The 21,432-nt window shown below is 42.0% G+C and overlaps 1 protein-coding gene across 4 annotated transcripts; it reads right to left on the bottom strand.

The window, feature by feature from the left end:
* Positions 1-47: 47 nt before the first annotated feature.
* Positions 48-21,375, bottom strand: LOC143211805 (uncharacterized). Of its 4 annotated transcripts, XM_076429800.1 has the most exons (4): positions 10,501-11,832; positions 3,055-3,140; positions 744-1,138; positions 48-489 (listed from the first exon to the last, which is right to left on the bottom strand). In XM_076429800.1, the coding sequence occupies exons 3-4, from the start codon at positions 985-987 to the stop codon at positions 338-340; spliced, it is 396 nt and encodes a 131-aa protein (XP_076285915.1). In that variant the 5' UTR covers positions 988-1,138; positions 3,055-3,140; positions 10,501-11,832; the 3' UTR covers positions 48-337. The 4 variants fall into 4 exon arrangements, with proteins under 4 accessions (XP_076285915.1, XP_076285914.1, XP_076285916.1 ...); XM_076429799.1 differs by lacking the exons at positions 3,055-3,140; positions 10,501-11,832 and adding an exon at positions 16,736-21,375; XM_076429801.1 differs by lacking the exons at positions 3,055-3,140; positions 10,501-11,832 and adding an exon at positions 20,300-21,375.
* Positions 21,376-21,432: the final 57 nt, after the last annotated feature.

Raw genomic sequence — 21,432 nt, 5'->3', positions numbered from 1 at the left:
TTATATATCCGCAGCTAAAGTAACTTGTAGCTTGAATAAAATTATACACGTGTTTGCATGTAGTTACATATATTTGGTTTACAAACTATAATCAGTAGCATCAAGTTATAATAATTATTGACAAGTTATATATTATATATTAAAGTTTATGCAACAACAGGGGCTACAATGAATCTATGTCAGAATAATCGATACATTTTTCAGATACACTTCGCCACATTTCACCTTTATCGCTTGCAAGTTATCATCAAACCAAGGGGTGGGCATTTTTGTCTCAATTGAGACAAGACCGTCCTCACCATAGCGTCCAGTGTCCCCATCATGCCAGCATCCATAGTTACCCTGACGGATGAACGCCGCTGATGGCGAAAGTAGGAGTTTGAGGGGTCGTTACCGTGGTCACCTCTGACATAACCCCTATGACCTTCACCAGAATGACTATTGCTACTGCGATAAAGAATATAGTGAAGACTATCCCGAAACAACACTCTGAAACACAGATATTAATTAACGATTAAATATGTCGATTAACCATACATCCTAACGTTAGCAAAATTTCATTATCAATGTTTCGCATTATCAACTGTACAGCCATCATTTATCTCGAGATAGCAAGATAGCATTAGCAGTTAAATGAGGAGATTATTTTCAAGACGTGACCATATTTTGTCGCTTTCGCAAAATCTAACTGCGATATTATCCAACATACGAAAAAATACCAAACTATCAAAATGGCGACTCACGTAGCTTCCGGTACGGGTGGTGGTACTTATGAGTCACGATCATTGAGGAAGGCCCGTGATTAGGTTCCACTGTGTGACCTCCACCAATACCGATCTCTACAGTTGGAGGCGCAACTGGATGATTTGGTGTGCCCGATGTTACAGGATGCGGATAACCATAAGACGGTGGCTGTGGCCCTGGGTAAGGCATTGTCGAACTATATGCCGGCGGGGGTGGATACGATGCTGTCGATTTCATCTCCATGATGTTCTTCGGATGATCTTGATCCGTTTGTATTACGTTTCTATTACGAAATAGAATCCCAGAATGTCACAATCCGAGTTGATTGGAAAAAATTAATTGCGACGTGTTGGTCTTCTCGTCGAGTGCGAACTGCGAGTGATAAGCGATGTCTCTGAAAGAAGAGGGTCAGTCGTTTTAAAGGCGTCTTATCGATTCGTCCAAGGCAATTGATATTATCTTATTAAAATATATTTTGAAATGATTTCCATTTAATGCTACTTTCTTGGAACTGATGACACTTCTGGGTTCATTCAACGCGCTCACTGCCATGATGGTCAGTGCTGGGTTCGATGCAACCGATCCTGATAGATATTATTTTGCACTTGCGACTTAGTTTTCTGTGTAAAATCATCCCCTTTTTGGCTCTGCCACCAGTTTACCGATCACCCGGTATATTATCGAGAACGGTTGATTCGATTTCACGGTTTCACTGTTTCATTGGGCCCGTTAATTATTTATTTTACGTTCGCCGAACAAATCGCGGAACAAATAGCAGAACGATCCCCGGTGATCGCGGAATCACTTCCACGCTCGAGGATCAATTAATTATATTCGTTAGCTCGTGTAGCTCGTCGTGCGCAAGCGACGCACCTCGAAACCGACAAAAAAAAATAAAAAAAGAGACTATATCACGATTCTGAATTTGTGTTGCGGCGAGAGATTATGTGGTGGGGAATCGGTGGTGTGTGTGGTTCTTCCATTTCTTCATCGTGGGTCGGATCACACGCGAGCAATTTGTTTATTGTTCTCTCACACGATAATATCGAAGACCAATGAAATCACTGGCTACTAGTTTCGCCGGAGCAGTTTCTATAAAAATAAAATTCGCTGGAAACATTCAATCGATATGATATGGAACGTTTCTTAGAATTATATGGAACCCGAGAAAATATTTTACACTCGTTTCTTGACGTTAAAATCGGACACTCGACCACTGTGAAGACATCAAAAAAATTTTTCGTGAATAAATCTAGCACAAGTATCGACAGTTAACAAAGAATCCAGAAAATTTGAAGTTATAACATTTTTCTCATTTTTGTATCAGAACTCTGTGAAGAGAATCAAGTTTTTTGTAATTGTTGTAAAGGGGAAGCTTGAATCTTCAAATCTGTATAAAATTCAGTCCCGAGAAAAATTTTCCAATGATGTTACAGCCACTTGAATTTCTACAATTTACGAGAAAAAACATGCCTTCAGTTTCCCACGTGATGCATCATGCAAAAATATCTGACGTAAAAATGAATGATGGTTTGCGAAAGTAGAGGCTTCAAACTTTAAAATGGATCTAAGTTCATTGGCATATGATCGTTCTTTACAATATTATACAAGTTTCAATATCGCAGATCCACAATTCGCTCCTTACCTACCCTAAGGTAACTCAAGAAATCAAACATTGCGAGAAAATACGGATGCTCGAGCGATACAGGTGCGTTGTCGTCGCGATCGTATCAGCTTGCGTGCGTAATGGATAGCTGTGCACGCGATGCACGTGATACGTTAATCAATCGCAACTGAAGCTGCCCGACACAATATAAATTTCGATTCCGGGACTTGGTCCGGCGGACGCGAGCAAAATGCCCGCGCAAACACGCCGCTCTGTTTCCAACCCTCTCTCTATTCCCCACACCCCTTGGTTCGTTTCCCGTAACATTATAGCACCGTATTTACATTTCATATTTCCCGCTCGCAAGTAGAATAAATCATCGAGTTTGTCTTCGAACGGCCGCGGTTTCCCGTGCGTGCGTTGTTTTTCGGAGGGTCGCGTCGCGTCGGCAACGATGCAACAAGAATAACGAAACGACGATGTTTATGGTCACTGTAAACCATTCATGGCTCTGCGGTCGACCTACCGTATCCGGGTAATCGATATAATTGATCGGAATCCTCAAAAATATCGGTGGCAAATGGTCAGCATTTCCTCGCGCGGTGAAGAACGTCACCGTGATGTCGTTGTTAAGTTATTTGTTTCAAATATTATCCAACTATTATATATTCTGGAAAAGTAGAATATTTTCGTATGCAATTTACAGTGAATATCTTCGAGCAAGTTTCCTCACAATGTCATCGAAAGATGTTTAGAAACGGCGGCGTGGCGTTCCACTCATCCGTAGAAGCTGTAAATCAAGTGAAACAATAGTGATTTTTAAAAATTGTAAAATTAACATTTACAAATTTACAAACTGGTTACGATTACATTAAAGAATCGGCTACAGAAGAATTAATTACTGCCAAATTCTGGCCCAAATCGTACAGCATTCGTCGTCGTACGGGGGCGAACGAAAAATTGGAATTCGTTTACGAGAAGCACCGAACCCAGAACTCCTATATCAACAATTTTTCGTGGCACCCGAGCCAAGCCACGGGAGGATCGATCACCCGTAAACAGCGAGCGAAAGATCGTGCGAAAGAATCCAGTTCGCGGATATCAGAGAAAATCGTGCTTTATCGCCGTGGTCCGGGGCCAACGATCGGAGTAGCGAATCTCTTGTAGTTGAACGAGGGGATCGCCGGTTTGTAGATCATGCGAGCGGTGTCGGTGATTCGCAATCGGGTCGGTGGTATAACGCGGTCGCGTCCCGTTGCCAAAAAGTTGTGCGCGTACGCGTGCTCGCGGACGACGCCGGATAATCGAGATCACGAAGTAAAAGAGGGGTAGATGGAGTGAGAGAGAGAGAGAGAGAGAGAGGGGTAGAAATATAGCGGAACAGGGTGCGAGGGGTTGGGACGGGGAAAAATGGGTCGGCGCCGGACTTTAATCAATGGTTTCGGCGCCAACTGGGCGACAGGGCCACGTTTTCTGTAAAAAAATGCGTGAGTCGCTTTTATTACGATGGAAATTCCGCTTCTTTCCCGCTCCGCAAAGAAATATAATGCTGGGCAAAGGAATAAGACACTGTGCATGTTTGTGCGAGTATTTGAAACAAAGAAATTTTTGTACGTTCTATGTGTTGCATGGCATCGCTAGAGCGAGCGTAACAAGGCGTAAGTTTGTGGAACTCACAGCAAAGGCCGTTGTATTAATATCTTCCGTTGAATGTGCTAGCTCTTTTCACAATTGAAATCCTGATTTGGAAAGGTTTTCAATCAATTTTCTCCTCTGTTCAGTTTTCCTGCAGACGTCTTCGAATCTCTTCACACGTCTGGAAGTCTCTTGAAATCTGTTCGAATCTCGCTTGCAAAACTCCGGAAATTCGACAGCGCTCCTCTTCGGTCTACCAAAATTTTGCGTCTCGTAAACAACAAACGCGGACGGGCCTATCGTGCTTTTTTTTGTCCGGTGAAGCGAGGTTTGATTCGACCGCGGTGACACCGTTGACACGACGTCACACTAATCTTTTTTTTCGCCGCGCCAGCGACGAGTCAGCGACCAGGAGAGGCCGTCACGCTCCCCGGCGCGTTATTCGACCCACCCCTCTGCATCGAGAACGAAAAAAATACGGGAGCGAGAGGGAAATAAACAAAGGGCGATTGAAAATCGGTGGGGGGATATCTAGGGGGTGGAAACAACCCCCAAAGTCGGGGGTGAAAACTTTATTTTTTGAGAATCGTATCGATACAATGTACAACTAGAGAGAATATCGAAAAAATAAATTTCACCGAATCATACGAACATCAGAACCTAGAAATAAAATATTAGTAAACCGTGCGTATTATAGAAACGTTTCTAGTTCCATGAATATATGTAAGAATAGATGTTTGAAAACGGCATAACCGTAGGAATAAAATATTAGAAAACGGTACCGCGGCGATAGCACTCGACGCCGAAGAAAGCCAACATCGAACACTATGTCCAATCGTGTATCGGGCTCGGTGCTGCTGGTTAACGCCGGTACTCGAACGAGGACGAGGTACAACGGTATTGATCTTGAATTTGTACCGGTACATTTAACAGCCACTCGGGAGCCAAAGGTGCATTGTACAATGATGTATAGCGCATTTGGTAAACAGTCTATTAAAATCGCTGTTTCTGAGTTTCTGGCGCGGCACAATCCCCTCGAACCGTTCGCAACGATCGCGACAGGACCAAGGGATCGTTTTACAACTTCGCCTTGCATCGAATTTACCTACTGCGCTCGGCAATTCGTATTGTTCGGCTTCCGCTACCCGTGAAACTTACGTGCTATCGAAAAGTATATTACGACGCAGAAGGTAAAAAAATATATTAAACAATGAAACTGCTTTTGGCAGAATTTTTAATGAGCCAGAGAGTTCCGAAATAGATTTGAAAACCGATCGACGTATCGCTGAAACCGCGAGAAGATCGAGCATCAGATATCGCGCGGGACATCGCGGAAGCGAAGTCATTTCGGTTGCTCGCATTGTTTTCGTTCGCGTGAAGTGAGCTCGACGCGCGTTTCCCGGAATCGCTGGAATTTGTCGCCGATTTGCGAACTCGTGGCGATACGATCAAATCGTTTCCGACGCGACAGCGAGCGCATTATCATACGCTATGCTGATAAGCATTTCCGGCCAGACCGATCCACCTCGGTGTTTTCTCGAATTCCACAAATTGGGACTGTATAATCGAATTTTTAAACGTAACGTTCCGCGTTGCAGAAATTAAATGAACCTTTAGTATTGCTTTTTCTCTTGAATTCCACCAGAGGTGGGCATTATTTAGCGAAAAAAAAAATTTGAAATACTATTTAATATTTTAGGTTTTATTTTGCTTAAAGAAAATATTATTTTATTTGAACAATCTGAATCTCGAAATAAAACATTTCTATTTTAACAATTTCATCCACAAAGTAAAATATTTCTATTTTAATAATCTGAAACACAAAGTAAAATAGTTCTGTTTTAATAAATCTGAAACACAAAATAGAATATTTTATTTTTTGCGTCGTTATACCTAATACTTTCAGAAATGGCATTACTTATTTAATATTTCTTATTTTAGCAATAATTTAAAGAAGAAATGGTACTTGATATAAGAAACTATATCATTTGCCAAATTTTCGTTTTATTTTTTTGTTTAACTGCTGCTATTCGCATACAATAAGGTGCAGCGTTCCAAATTGGAATCTGTTAGGGTGCTCCTTCGAGGACATAGAATCAGTCCAGCAAAGCTAAAAAGTCTCTCAACTGGGGCAGAGGATGGAATAGCTGTGTTATGTTTTAAAAATAATGTTTTCATGTATTTGTACTTTTCAATACTTTCAATTCGTGTATCACTATCGCTCAAATATTGAAATAATTCTAATTCTGCAATGTTTGTATGACTGATATCATTTGTTTCTTTTTCCATAAAGGAAAAAAAGTCATCTACTTCTTTGTTTTGTGAAAGTAATTGAGGTCGTGACTCTGAATCTGGATTTGCTATCAGTTTCAAAGCATTTAATACGGTTTCTTTGGTAAAAGTACGTTTTTCTTCATTTAAGTCTCTCGGAATACATCGCAATTTCCATTTTGGATGGCTAATAGTAGCAATTATAAATATAGTCGCTTGCGTGTTCAGAAAAATCGAATAAATCACGAAACCGAGATTTTAAACTCGATAGTAAATGAAGTTTCAATGGTTCGCAATATCTATTGAATGCGAACCATTATTTTGAGCAATAATATTTAAAATTTTTATTGAAAATAAAGACAAAGTCCAAATATTTTCAATATTCTTAAAATAAAATACTATTTTCAAATACTAATTTCAAAAATGACTGCATTAAATAAAATGTTTAATTTTCAAAGTTGTACAGATAATACTAATAATTCTGTCAGCTTCTCGAAAAATGTGAAATCGTGTGATCCACTTTGAAAAACGTCTGACCGCGAGTCCATTAAAATAATTTCGACAGGGTACATCTCGGTACGGAGACGGAGTAAAGTACAGATGCATGTACAGTTCTAAAACCCGTGTAACGTTATATAGTATTTTAATTGATGCATTGACTCAAGGCCGGAGTGTTTTCGCGCGCGGAAAACGAACGGTCGAGTGCAACAACGAAAATATTCGCGAGATTGATCGATAACCGTCGATGGATAACCGCGTGGGAGGTCGGAGAGAGAGAGAGAACGGGGTGGAGGATCCTTCATCCATTCGCGACGATTTAATAAGTCCCGTTTGTATGCCCCGCGAACCACGTTAATTCATGCATTAAACATTTGAACACATCCCGCGGATGCGAAACAGATGTAACGATCCGAGTTTCGGGCCGATCTCACGGCCCGATATGCATCTCGGAAGCGAAATGTCATTAGGGTAATAACGAGATACGATCTGCCCTCGGTGTTCTTGGCGACAAGATTTATTGTCCAGCGAAATTAATACAAACTGCGGTTTACAAGGTCGGCCCCGAGAATCCTGGCGAACCGTTGAGGTTAAGTAGATCCTCGTACGATCGAGGTGAACATCCTTTTAATTATTCACAGTGTCCGATGTTGCGCAAAAATGCCAATGGAGTCGCTTTCGCGACATCGCGTCGCTTCAATTAGGAAATTATTTATTTACCGCCTCGTGCAGGTGTTTTTTCAGAGCCATTCGTCAGTGTTATATCACTCCGCGAATCTACAACGTTTTAACATGTAATTTCATTCAAAATTCGAAGACACTGTATATGAAAGTCTATTTGCATCAGAGCTTTGCATCGAAGTGAATAAATTATCTGGAGATTTGGATATAATTAAATCGTATTTTATTTAGTAAGGAATGATAGAGACTCATAAAGATACAGAGACCCGAGAAGGAAATCCTATGACTAAATCGTCCGAGGAGTTATTTACATAATCTGCATAACAAAATCGTGTTTTGCATAGCAAAAAATTGTAGGACTTTCATTAGGCAACATAAATCTAAGATAAAACCAGATTAATCTAACTCGTGTAAAGATTTATTTACGCAGCTACCAACGATACAAGAAACGCAAGGCGAAATCCGATTCAACTCCAGTTCACATTTATATAAATCGATGTGGTAAACAGTGTTGCATCCAATACACACGAATTCGCATAAATCACTGCTTTAACGTGAGTTTAAACATCCCAAAGATTGAATTGCATAAGCCATGTAACGATTACATGATTTTGTGTTTTATATGGCAGGGAGCGATAGAAACCTCATAAAGGAATAGAAACCGAAGATAAAACCGGATTCGGTTCGTTCAAAACTCAGCAGAGAGTGTGCGGGATCTAGTATTCAGCGGTGAGGATTTACCGCGGCTGCGCAGTTGATCGCACAGCGTAGAAACCGCGGAACGGATTCGAAACCGCGGAACGGATTCGAATCCCGCCGCGAGACGCTCAAGTATTCATTAGACGTGGTTGAACGCGAGTTAATAATCGTCTTACTTTCGCCGCGAGTTCCTTGTTTCCGGATTACTTTACAATACAGCCGGTACAACAACCGTATATTTAAACGTTTATGTGGAAATCTGTCTTATTCCGCAATCCTGCAAACTGTACTTAACCTTTTGCAATATTAGTTGAGACAGACTCGCGGTGAAGACACCGAACGGAGTCTAGTAGACTCTTACTGTTTCCATTTCTTTCAAGTCGAAATAAAACTATTTTTATAATAATTTTCTCGGTCAATTACCAAAAATGGAAGATCCGCAAATATTGAATTTCTTTTTTTAATCGTTTTTTAAAGTGTCATGTTCGCCATTATCAACAAAAAAGAATCTTTTCCTTTTTTCCTGGAAACCATTAAGCTCAAATCAGATTCCATCACTCTAACTGCAACGACAGCAAAACAGACACAGCAAGAAAATAAACGAAGCAGTAAATTGACAGCAATTTTCCGAACAAAAAGCAATTCTTACGCATTCGAGAATAAATTGGTAGTAATGGATTCCCTGTCCGAGCAAATGATGATTATGCCAGCGACTTCGCGACTTCGGTACTTCCCGTGGAATGTTTCCCTTTCTGCTGCAACATCGGTTCTCAATTGTTCTTTTATCTTGCGGCGCATCTGTTATGCACATCTCAATGACTTATTTTCTCATCTTATTGTATTCCGTTCGGAAACCAGTTTCGCGCTACCGAACCAACATGTTTCTGCGAAGCCTCGAACTGACCACGCAAGCGATTTGAAACCGGTTTCGAGAACCACGATCCAGATGTGGAAACTTTCTTTGTTTGATACGCTCCTGCCGATCCTATTAATTAGTCTGTCCTGACTGTTGATCAGTCGGGAGAGGTGAAGGATATTCATGGAACTGGATGTAACGGGATTATACTGAAATCGTAGATTCTGGGAAGAGAGGATTAGTTCTAGCAGAATGGTTCGGCTCCAATTAGATTCCGAATTTCAACTTGCCATTAAGTCAGGAATTTAAATCGAGTGGTAAACAGAGGAGGAAAAGTACAGGATGAAAGAAACAGGATTTTGTGCATGGGCTTTTTAATGTACGAGGCGAAATAAATGAAATAATAAATTCAGCCTGTCAGTCGTTCTTTTCAAAATACAGCTTTAAGGGGGCCGGCGCGGCCGTGCAAGAGTGTGTGGGCACACGTACACATCGCTAAATTCGCATATACGTATATGCAATTACAAGGTTTACGACATTTCGAAATTACGCTTCAGCATTGCAAGGAGTAGTTCAGAATTGGTCAATTATGATTCCTAGAAGTCAGATACAGGTCCGTATGGTGCCCAAAATGCATATTTTTACGTTATAGAGGAATAATTTGTAATATTCGGCGGAGACAAACAACAATTCGGCCTGTCACAAACGACAATACAGCACCTCGAGGTTCCGAAATTTTGCACTAGTAGCATGACAATCTGGTTCCGAAAAGTTTGACGGTTGGACGTTACAAATGTTCCTATAGAATATGGCTGATAATGCAGGTCGTACGTTATACCGTTATACCGTTATTAGAGTAATTCATAATATTCGGCAGATATTGCCTGTCCAACACCACTGGTATTGGCCTGTCACGAGGCAACCGAAGTAAGCAAGACGTCAGAAGATAGCCGCTTCGCGCACCAGTGTTTTTATACAATAAATTTAGTGTTTGCATGGACGATGGACACTGTATTATCGATGGACAATATAATATCGACCTGCATTATCAGCCATATTCTATAGGAACATTTGTAACGTCCAACCGTCAAACTTTTCGGAACCAGATTGTCATGCTACTAGTGCAAAATTTCGGAACCTCGAGGTGCTGTATTGTCGTTTCTGACAGGCCGAATTGTTGTTTGTCTCCGCCGAATATTACAAATTATTCCTCTATAACGTAAAAATATGCATTTTGGGCACCATACGGACCTGTATCTGACTTCTAAGAATCATAATTGACCAATTCTGAACTACTCCTTGCAATGCTGAAGCGTAATTTCGAAATGTCGTAAACCTTGTAATTGCATATACGTATATGCGAATTTAGCGATGTGTACGTGTGCCCACACACTCTTGCACGGCCGCGCCGGCCCCCTTAATCTCTGACCACGAATTATTTTCGCACATAATCTACAAGTGTCAGGCTCCACACACACACACACACACACACACACACACAGGTACAAACCTTCAGCAAGATCTCGCACTGGTCATCTCGACCACGGCCACGGTGAAAGACATAAATCAAAAAACACGAGTGACGATGACTGTTTCGGCCTTTAAACGGTGCACGATCACATCAAGGGCAACTCGTTCGGGCCTTCGCAGCTTCGGGGAAAAGAGCAAATCGGCGAATTAATTGCAACAACGTCGCTAACTACATACGTGCCGCACGGTACACACACCGCAAATGAGCTGGCAAACTTGATCAACCAAGGACAAACGTATGAGTAAGCGTGAACTGACGTTCCTTGGTTTTTACACTGCTGACGTAAGCGACGGCGTCTGACAAAACCGGAGGCGCGACGCCAATAGTCAATGAGAATATGAATTTTCACTACCTTCATCACAATCGTGTATCCTCAATAGAGGATTGATTAAGTAATTAAAACATTACTCGTCCAAAGAATCCGTATGAAAACAAATTAATTTTTTTTCGCGCAGCCAATGAATTAATAGGCAGAAACACGTCTGCAGTTTCTGCTCAAACATCTCGAAACGTGTTCAAACCTCTTCGTCACACCACACGTCCCAAGAGTTCATTTAAAACGAAATCAATTTTGTAGAATTACAATGACATGGACACGCTGCTACACACAATCTCGTTCACCCACGTACATGAAAGCTTATAATACACCATGGTTCTTCCTTAACGGCCACATGCTTTCAGTTTAACGTCTACCGGCATGGTGTTAATTAGTTTTCTCAAAAGTTCCATCATTGAATTTATATAATTCGTTTACACTTAGCAAGTATGTCAAAGTTTTATTAGTATTACCCGCGGTTTTCTTGAACAATTACTATAGCTTACAGTATTTTACAGACGCAAAATTTCTCTTGAAAATGGTCCACATTTGGATCGAAACGTCGAGAACAATTTAAATTGCAAAATTGCTTAGTGAGTAACATTTGATCGAACCTGTGGCGCCGAAATCATTAAATTCTTTATTTTCACTATGTACGATCGACATAAAGGAAAATTCGAAATCAATTTTCCTCTACGGAGCAACGAATTTCTGTCGTTTTGTCTGATCCTCCATGTAGACTCGGCAACTTGTAAAACTGCAACTTCAACGACCGCAGGGTCTGTCCAAAATCCTTCAGTGTCGAACAGCGGGTGGCGGGTACAGGTCCTCCATTTTGCTAGCACGTAGAACCCGGGGTAACTATTACGTATTACCTCGTACACCATTTTCAGGTAAAATATTTTTCGGATAAAATGCGTGTGTACCGGTGGCGTCGGCATTTCCTGACGTTATCCAGAAATGAATGGACTTTTAAATTGCGCTCTCGCGAGCCCCACCTGTAGTCGTTGCACACGACCACCTCTCTCCCCTCCCCACCCTCCCCTCTCTCTCTATGCAATGGATGCAATGGTCGCCGATAACGGATGCAGCGCCGTGCACTCGCGACAAATTTGTACCATTATATTTCCGTATTTACTTCGGCGCGGACTGCGCGGCCAGCGCTTTGTTCTACGCGTAATTACGTTCCCCCGCGCTTAATTCACGACGATTAAATTGCACGTCGTTTCACCCCCACACCGCCATAGAACTACACACCGTTGTCCGTTAATTTTCCCTCGGTGTAAGTGCATCCCGGCGATTTTTATTGTTCTTTTTCGCTGTCGCGTCGCGCGACGTTCTATCGCATCATATTTTCTTTCTTTTTTTTTTCTCGTCATAGAACAAACGAGCAATTGTTCGCCATTGTCCTCCCCCCGGAGAGAGATACTCATTTTTGCCGAAATCTTTTCTGCACGATGCTTTCAGCGCATAGTTTCGAAGTGCAGCGTGCACGTTCTTTATGCCCGCGGTCGCGAGACGTGCAGAGACTGCTTGAAAATCGATTTGTAAACTATTGTTTGTCCCCCTCGAAGACTTGGATTGCAAGTTACGTCGTCGCCGACGGTTCAGAGCGAAACATCGTCTCGAGATTCATTTCGGGAGGTGTACAAACACGGTTATAATAATCCGAGGGAGTCGGGAATGACTTATTCCGACGGTGTTGACCTAGAAATTTCATTGTGGAAGGAAGTTTCCGGGGAAAGTGGAGGAATGTTTTGGTGATGTTGCTGACGTGGGGAAAGAGAAAAGGCGCGACGCGACGGTACGGGGGTGTAGAAACGAAAGAGGAGAGTCGACGCGATTCTCTCGCGTTCGCTTTGACGGTAACTGCTAATTTAATTAAGTAATGTCTTTACCTTGGCTCGCGCGCGACCCTATTCACTGCAGGAATCGCATTACCGTCTTTGCAAATTAATAACAGACATTATCTCGCGGCCGCGTTTCGCGATATTAAGATACTAACCGTCTACGTCGTGGGTTATCTTATCGCTTTGGCGAAAGCAATACGTTATACACCAAATACCGTACCAAACAAACCAATTGAATTATGATCGTCGCGTAAGATCGTTGCGCAATATGAGCATTGGTGATTTTTACATAAGGAATTTAATTATCAGGAAAAATTCATTATCAAATCATGGTATTGATCTACGGCAGTTGAGCTCCTTGGAAACCTCTCCGGCGAATCTTTGAACGTTCTCTTCGAACTCGGTCATATTTAGCTACGGACCTCTAATGACATTCAAAGGACCTAATTGCGATTTCTGAAGTGCCTTCTGGCCCTTGGAGGATGCCGATGCTCCCGGGGCCGTCGCACATAATTATGCGGAATTACTCGAACGACGATTTTATGCGTTCGCGACGAAGGTACGGGGAAATGTGAAACTGTTCAAATAGTAGAAGAGTGAATATTTTCGTTAATTTTTCTGCATCAATTCAGTTGCATCGACTCACTTCTATCGTGATTGCACAGATTCCGCGGTCGAGTGATCACTCATCAAATTTCCCAAACACTTGTACGATTGACGAAGGGATCCACTGATCACGTGCAAAAAGAAGATCCATTGTCTCTCTTTTATTTAGAAAAGAGATTAATCTCAAGGAAACATTCGCTATACACCGCAGTCACCGAGCTTTCCCAAACAATCGTAGAATCATCAAAGGGTCCTACTGGCGGTGTTCTAAGGATGGGGGATTGTGGAATCGATTTAAAAAAACGGTGGTCCTCTCGAAAGCATCGGGGGCAGCCGTGTCGGCCGAAAGTTCGCTCGAAACTCGGAAGGTTTCCCGCCACGCAATCCCGTGACGGCAGGCCGAACAAAACATCCAATTAAAATTGTGCAACGTCTATTGTGCCCGCTATCGCGTACCTATCACCGACAGGGAGAGAACCCTGGGCGAAGTTGGGAGACTTTGGAGCCCCGACGCGACGACGCGAGTCGGAGTGCTGTTCGATGAAAGCGCGGAAGAAGTTCCGCCCGTGGCCCGAAACCGCCGTGACAAATTCGTTTTCCCTTGGCCCGCGTTTCCGTATTTACCCCTGCCATCGCTTTGTCCCCGCGTAATTACGTTCCGCAGGCGGCTTAACGCCCGACAATTACTCGCCGGTCGTCGTTAATTTCCCTTGAAATAAAAGACGACGACGACGCCAACGCCGTCGACGACGCCGTCGGTGAGACGCAATGCCGGAAGAAGGGGCGCGATACCAATCTTACGATTTCCGCGAATACAAAGACGCGATCCTTCGGCTCCCTTCCATTCCAGGCAGAGTCGTCAGATTAAAACTTGTCTCCCCACTCTACCCTTCCCTTCCTACGATGCTGTTCCCCCACGGGTCCGACACCGCACGGTCACGTGACTAATCCGGTAGAGGGAGAGATAGAGTCACTTTTCCCCTGATCTGGCCTCGAGACTACAGTTTATACGTAGCGCAGAGACATTGTTTATTAATAGTTTCGTGATAAATAAATCATTAATTCGCCTCCGAAGGTGACTACAAATAGAAACGGTAAAAAACGAACGAGCTACAGAGTTTTTTATTCAATCATTAACATCTTCACTTTGAAATTCAATTTCTTGCATCTTGACCCCTTTAACAACTCCCGTGTGAGACTCCAAACCATTCTAAAAAATTCTGAACGAGGTAAAAAATAGTTATGATAATATAATAATACATAATAACCTATATTCGTAATATTGCGTTTACATAAACCATTAAAGGTAGAAATCCTTAATCCTTAATCCTTAAAGAACAAGCAAATTTTCGTTGTGCTGTAACAAAGTATCTCTAGAACAGAGGCTGCAGAACTGCAGCGATCGTGCAGACAAAGGGTGCGTTCCGTTTCACGCTTCAAGCGCATACACTGCATAGTGTATGCATAGAGACTCTTATACTACACTATACAGTGTATGCGCATTATGCGTGAAACGGAACGCACTCAAAGTCGTGCGCTCGTGCACCATCGCGTAGGTATCAATAAGATTGAGTCATCGGCGTTGTTACCTGGAAACTTTCTCCATTTTCACTCGCAGTTGCAAGAAACTCGCAGGCCGTCCCAGTTTCCGGGATTGGTCTATATATTAGACGAACTATTATATTTCAATTGTCGGGCGTCGCGTCGTTCGTTTGCTCGTCAGCCAGGTCTCGCTCTCGCGAAAATAAAAACTCGTCGCCGCGTAACAGAACGATCTTTCGCCAATTACGGGTCGAGCAAATAAGAGTCGCCGGCTGTGTCGGCCCCGTTCAGCCTCATTTTGTAACAGATTACATAAATCTTACGTAAGTTTCGCGCCGAACGCGTTACACCGGCCTGCCGGGTTCCATGGGCGCCCGTCAGCTTCCGCGATATACCGGTCGCTATCAAGCGGAAACCTTCGGATGACTATACATTTATCGTGTTTCATCTATAGTTTTCCTTTCTCGTCCAAGACATGCCAGTTTTCTGCAAAATTAGAAGAATCTGTCTTCTACATTATGCCAAAACGATTTTCTAAAACTTGCTATTTTAACTTAAAAGATTGCAATGTTTCCAGCGAATTCCGACTAGTTGCAATTTTTTAATCATATCTTTTAAAACACACCGGTTTTTCTGCAAAATTAGTAGAATCTGTCTCCTAAACGATGCCAAAACGATCTTTTAAAACTTGCTATTTTAACTTAAAAGATTACAATGTTTCCAGCGAATTCCGACTAGTTGCAATTTTTTAAACATGAATCTTAAAACACGTCATTTTTCTGCAAAATTAGAAGAATCTGTCTACTAAGCGATGAAAAACGATTTTTTTAGAATTTCTATTTTAACTTAAAAGATTGCAATGTTTCCAGCGAATTCCGACTACATAGTTGCAATTTTTTAAAAATATCTTCCCAGGACCATTTGTACCGACGAACGTTTCGGTGCGCGAGGCCGCTCAAGGATGCAACCGTGCAATTTTTTCTCCGCCGACAGGAACGGTGCATCCCCGTGTCGCGAGGAAATTCGCAGCCACCGGGAAGACGAGTCGGCACAGCGTTTCCGCATTGTCCCCGCGTAACAACTGCCGGGAGAACGCTGCGAAATTATCATCGCAACAACCGTTCAACTTTGACCTTTCGCGTATCGCGGAGCGTTCACCAGACCGCGAACGCGCTCGTCCGACTTCCGCGAATATAAATCACGAGGCGTAGCAACGATACAAGGCGCGCATGATCTCCTCGTACTGACCCGTTACTGTTTCCCGAACCTTGCGAATTTTCCAGGCAAGAAAAGAGCAATCCTCACCTGGTTAATTGTGCTCATCATTATGAAAAAGGTTAAAAGAAAATAGTGCTTGTTATTTCAACATTACATGGAGAATTTATTTATAATTAATATCCCCTTTTTCCTTGAAACATCTCGAAACAAGAAATATATGACTTAGACCACTTTCATAATTGGCACAATTGTTCCATAGAAAAATCAAACAATTTCAACCACTTAAGAATAGACAGAAATTTATATTTCATTCCTACCACTACAATTCATAACGGACAAGAACTCCGATAATTGCACAAATGCATAACTCAAAGAGATTTTACATCTAACGCACCTGTAGCACGTTTCGAGCATTTCTTGTGTAATCAGTAGAAAGACCTTATATAATATTACGCGTTATATACTTCATTTCAGCAGGCGTTTTAATATCGGCAGGAAAATAAGTAAATCAGTTATGTCAGCGTCGTCGGTTCCACGCGGCTGGGATCCCGGTTACGGGAGGAAGAGAGAAAAAGTATAAATGAAGGTAAAAATTCCGAATCGAAAGTGGAGATACACACAGGAAGCGTGTGAGAGTGGTTTTACGCGGAAGCTTTGAACAGGGGATCCAGTAGTAACCCACCTTTATGAGCGACGAGATCTCACGGCTACATCTCCCTCTCCAACTTCGACAGGTAACTGTATTGGTTTGCAGGTAAAAGTGAGAGAGGTCACGTGGAAATTGCGGAGCCAATGCCTTGTTGCGCGAGCATTGTTTTCATAATCCAGGTGGAGTTGTTTCTGTAGATTATGATGTTGTTCAATACATAAATTAATTAAATATTTTTGTGTAAAATAAAAATTCTCTGAATTCATTATTTCTCCTTTTGATCATTTCAGTACGGTGGAGAGAGATAGGAGAGAGTTCGGAGAGAGAGGAGATGGGAATTATTTTATACAAAAATATTGAAGTTTAATGGAACGATGTTTTCCTAAAGTAAATGGCTCAAAGCTATTGAAGTTCGCTGGATAAACTGACATGAATCCTCGGTTTCATTTTATCCTATAAAATCAACTCGAGCAAAGAATATTCAGGATCAATTCTCGGTGTTCGATACAAGTACAATTCTCGACAAAGGTTAAAAATACAGGAGATTTAATTGGATTTTGTAATTATTAAATTCCCGAACTCTGTACGAGATAACATTTTTTTTCCCACTCCACGTATGATTAATGAAGTGCAACAGAAGTTCGTCAATATTGAGATAAAAGCAACGATCGATTTATTTGTATTTTATATTATATTACATGTTCCACATTTGTATCTCTTATAAATGTACGAATATCCAGGGTTTAATGACTGTAGGAATATACGGCGACTTTCTGTAATAAAAATACGGCTCGCGAGGTTTGTAAAAAGCGAGTAAAACTAAAATATTTATAAAACCTCATGCTCTCCGATGTTATTTTTTGAAACGTCGAAACAACCATTCCGAGAAATGAAATTTATATATTCCTAAAACTTCAACTTTTCCGCTGTTGTGTTTGAAAAATTAAATACGAGGAAATAACATTTCATTCAACTGCAAACTCTTCACAGGCCCAAATGAAAATGTTCGCAGATGTTCGTAAATTTACGCAAACATCGAGGGTCATTGTTTGAACATTGATCAAGCGTCCTTCGAAAAGGTTTTCCTGCATCGGAACGAAGCACAAAGGAGCCGTAGTCGCGGCTCGTGTTTGTACACGTTCTTATCAGTATGTTAAGCAACACCGGCGGCCAAAGTTTGGCCAAACAATTCGCGAACTGCTGCGCAAGAAGCACCGCGAGGACTTTGGCGAGGCAAGCTTGACTGGATGCAAGAGGCAAAGTGAATCGAAGAATTTGGGGACATTCTGTAGCAGAACTCTCGGTTATTTCGCATAACGATAACTAACATCCGCATTCCATTTTCACGTGGAACATCCAAAAATAATTGCACCGTTCGATAGTAGTGTAAAAATCTGTAACAAATACTCCCGACGACTTAAAAGGAGAAAAGCAATTTACGTAACGCGTGCGCCCGTGCAAGATCAGAATGAACAAAGCGAAAATTCGGAGGGCTCCGTTATACAGTTCAAGGACTGTTTTCGCTAACTCTTGTTGGTTTTACATCGCCGTAAAATGTGTTTTGTTTCGCGTAGTCACGGATGAACAGGAGTTTCGCTTACACGGAACCGGGTCCCATCGCCGAGGGCATGCCGAACACGTAATCGTTGGTGTACGTACACGGAACACGATATGCATGATCGAGTCCGCAGAAAAATGCGAGTTCTCTCACGGACCTCGCGGAAATTAAAGCGGGTCGTGCGAGACGTGTATCTCTGCTGTCTCTCAAGCGGCGCGGCGCCCATCGCGAATGATAATCAGCTCGGCGTGTGCACGTAAACACGTTTAATTCACGTTTAATTGCGTTCCACATTAAGCACCGTGTCTGTTAATGTGTCACATCGACGGAATTGCGTCAATGTCGTTTGAATGAGTTTTTACGCTTTGTCAGATGTCAGCCGAGACACGGTATAAATTGCAACTTTGCGAGGTCATTGTGGCGACTGTAATTATTGATTACCATTGGAATTATCATTGCTGTTGAAGGAGAACAATACTACCATAGGTTTTACATTGTTATTATTATTGTACCCGATGCTGTTGGCTTCGGGAAAAATGTCCGAAGTTGGAATTTAAAAAGTACTCCAAAAAATTGTCGAATGCTCCATTGATTTATAATACATACATCTGACAAAATTTTCCAACATCACTGTCATATGGAAAACAATTTTTCTTTGAAAGTGCTCGAAGCTACAACTAATGACTATGTTTTCTAGGTCGTTTTACTGTTCTCTGCAAAAATTTCGAACAAAAAATGATTTTTCTTCATTGAAACGCTGCGCATATTCAAATCGGTGTAAAAGTTTCGGAAAAAATTTAATAATCTACATAGCAGATTTTGCGGCCCAATAAAACCAGCTTCCATTCTCCCGAAATAAAACCGGACAGTGATAGCTAATTGATTTCTTAAGAGCCGATTTCCCAGCTCGACCACTATTTTCCTAGATCTCGGGGAAAGGAAACTGCGTTCGCACAGGTCATTTATTAGTTTAGTCTACGGCCGCGTTTTTCGAGAACGTTCTATAAACATTCCACACACCGTTTATCTCTGCGAACTCGGCTCGCTCCTCTGGCTCAGCAACAATATGTACATTATTTCATAAACATCTCTTTCTCTTTCTCTCTCTCTCCTCGCGGAAACATCGAATTTTTCCAGCGTTCCGCCGCGCTCGAAATCGTTCTTGAAATCGTTCTCGAATTTCATCGCGAACGCTTCTCAACGTTTGTCAAACAATCTCTTCGAATCGTTTCGCCGTGATCGATCATTTAATTCCACGTTTCTGCTGAATCGCACGCGGCGTGGTCAATCGCGCTGACACGTTTAAACATTCAATTCGGCAACTGTCGACTGCAGGAGCGGCAAAACAGATCAGAATGCATGTTGTTATCTTAGCGAAGAAATGTTCGGGCGAATAAACAAATTGCTCGGCGATGACGGAAATGTTTTGCCAACTGTTTTTTCGCCGATGAAAATATTCGAGCTACTTCGATAAACGGTGCGCGATAGTTATCGAACACGATCGTTGCAAATATGCTGAACGTCGAGAGCGCAGTGGATTTAGCAGACAGGATCTTGCAAAATTGCAGACTTCAGAACGTACGACGCGACGTGCGTCATTATCGCTATCATTAGTGTATACATTGCGTCTATGATTTTATATTAAGTGTCTGCGCGTGAATAGGTTAACGGATTTATATCAAGTGTTATTGAATCGCTATTATGCGGGAGATTATAACTAGAACGAGAGGGGAATGGTATTATGAAATGTTGTTGCCAATGGAAATGATGTTAATAATTGTTACCGCGACCATATGAATTGCTCAAGCCTCGAACAGCTACTCTTAATTTAGCAATAGGATTTTTAATAGGTCAGACGTGTGTACATCTTTTATTACTATCGCGAGGATATAGCCTTGTTCCACGTTCCACCAATAGCGGTGATCGATAATTTAATTATGCTAGGTACATAGGTTCAGTTCAATGTTTCTGCTAGGTAATTTGAATCGATGCGGTTTGGATGGATTCGTTACACTAATAATATTAAAACTGTCTATTACTGTTTGAATATTATACAGTGCTCGATATAATATGAAAGACCATCCGGTCCATCTAAATTGAAACGTTTTTCATCTGAAAAAATAACTTTTCTCCACTGGAGATGTCTCTCCGCAAAATCTTCCCTGGCTGCTTTTGTGTCGATTCGTAAGTGGCGGTTTTTTCTGCAATTTTCGTCTTTTTAAATGCTTGGCCCGTTTAATTATCCGTTGCACATTACGAATATTGGTGTGAACGCCAGCTTGCGCTGCAATTTGCCGTGCCGTCAAGCTAGAATTCGACGCTACCCTCGGAACGGCTCGTCGTTGTCAAATAAATGTCTGTCAGCTTCTTCCCACGCGGCATTGTAGTTATATTATGTAAGAACAAAATTACAAATGTTTAATTTTAAGTACACAATTACTTGCAACACTGTGGCTGCGATTAGAGTATAAGATCGACTGACGAGAAGCTACTGTCCTATAGTTTTATCGCGACGAGAATAGCATGTTTACATACATTTCCCAAATTCTTGAAATAGTAGCCTTCGATATTTCGTAGAACTGTAGGATATACTTCTATATAATGTAAACGATAACACTATGAATGAAGGAAGACAAAACTCAAGACTTGCAAAGAATTTTCATCGAATTTCACACATGTCTTATAGTTTTGTCGCGGAGTGTAGTCACAAGGTGCAGCACGAGGGAACCCAATCACAAGTCCCACCCCGAAAGGATTCACCAAACGTACAAACACTTCAAACACCACCAAACCAAACTCAGGTCCACAAAATCATTTAGCTCACAGGGTCCACCACAAAAGAGTTCAACGATCACAAGCCCCATCCCAAGAGAATTCAGCAGAACACGAAAGGAACACTTCAAACACCGTGAAACAAAGCCGACCTGGCACTCCGGCCCAAAAAGAGTGTCAAAAGGATGCAGCCGTAGATTCTCTTCGGAGGCAACGTCCGCCGACCTTGGTCTCTTATGTCCTCGACATTCTCGCTCGGTGGTGGCGAGAGGCGCTGGCCGATTGGTCGAGGTTCATAGCGCGCGATAGCCAGGCTAACTTCTCGGGCAGCTGGCCGGGCTGTCAACGGCGAGACTTGGCAGCGTCACGACGGGATCGTCTACGTTTAACCAGTGCGGTG

This window comes from Lasioglossum baleicum, chromosome 9, assembly GCF_051020765.1.
Source record: "Lasioglossum baleicum chromosome 9, iyLasBale1, whole genome shotgun sequence".
NCBI lineage: Eukaryota > Metazoa > Arthropoda > Insecta > Hymenoptera > Halictidae > Lasioglossum > Lasioglossum baleicum.
Note: the sequence above shows the minus strand (reverse complement) of the source record. Positions and strands in the feature narration are given on the sequence as shown.

Excerpts from the sequence above, each read along its gene's own strand:
- LOC143211805 (XM_076429799.1), bottom strand. The coding sequence starts at position 987 with ATGGAGATGAAATCGACAGCATCGTATCCACCCCCGCCGGCATATAGT. Across the intron at positions 490-743 it reads CCACCCGTACCGGAAGCTAC|AGTGTTGTTTCGGGATAGTC; the intron begins GTGAGTCGCCAT and ends TCTGTGTTTCAG.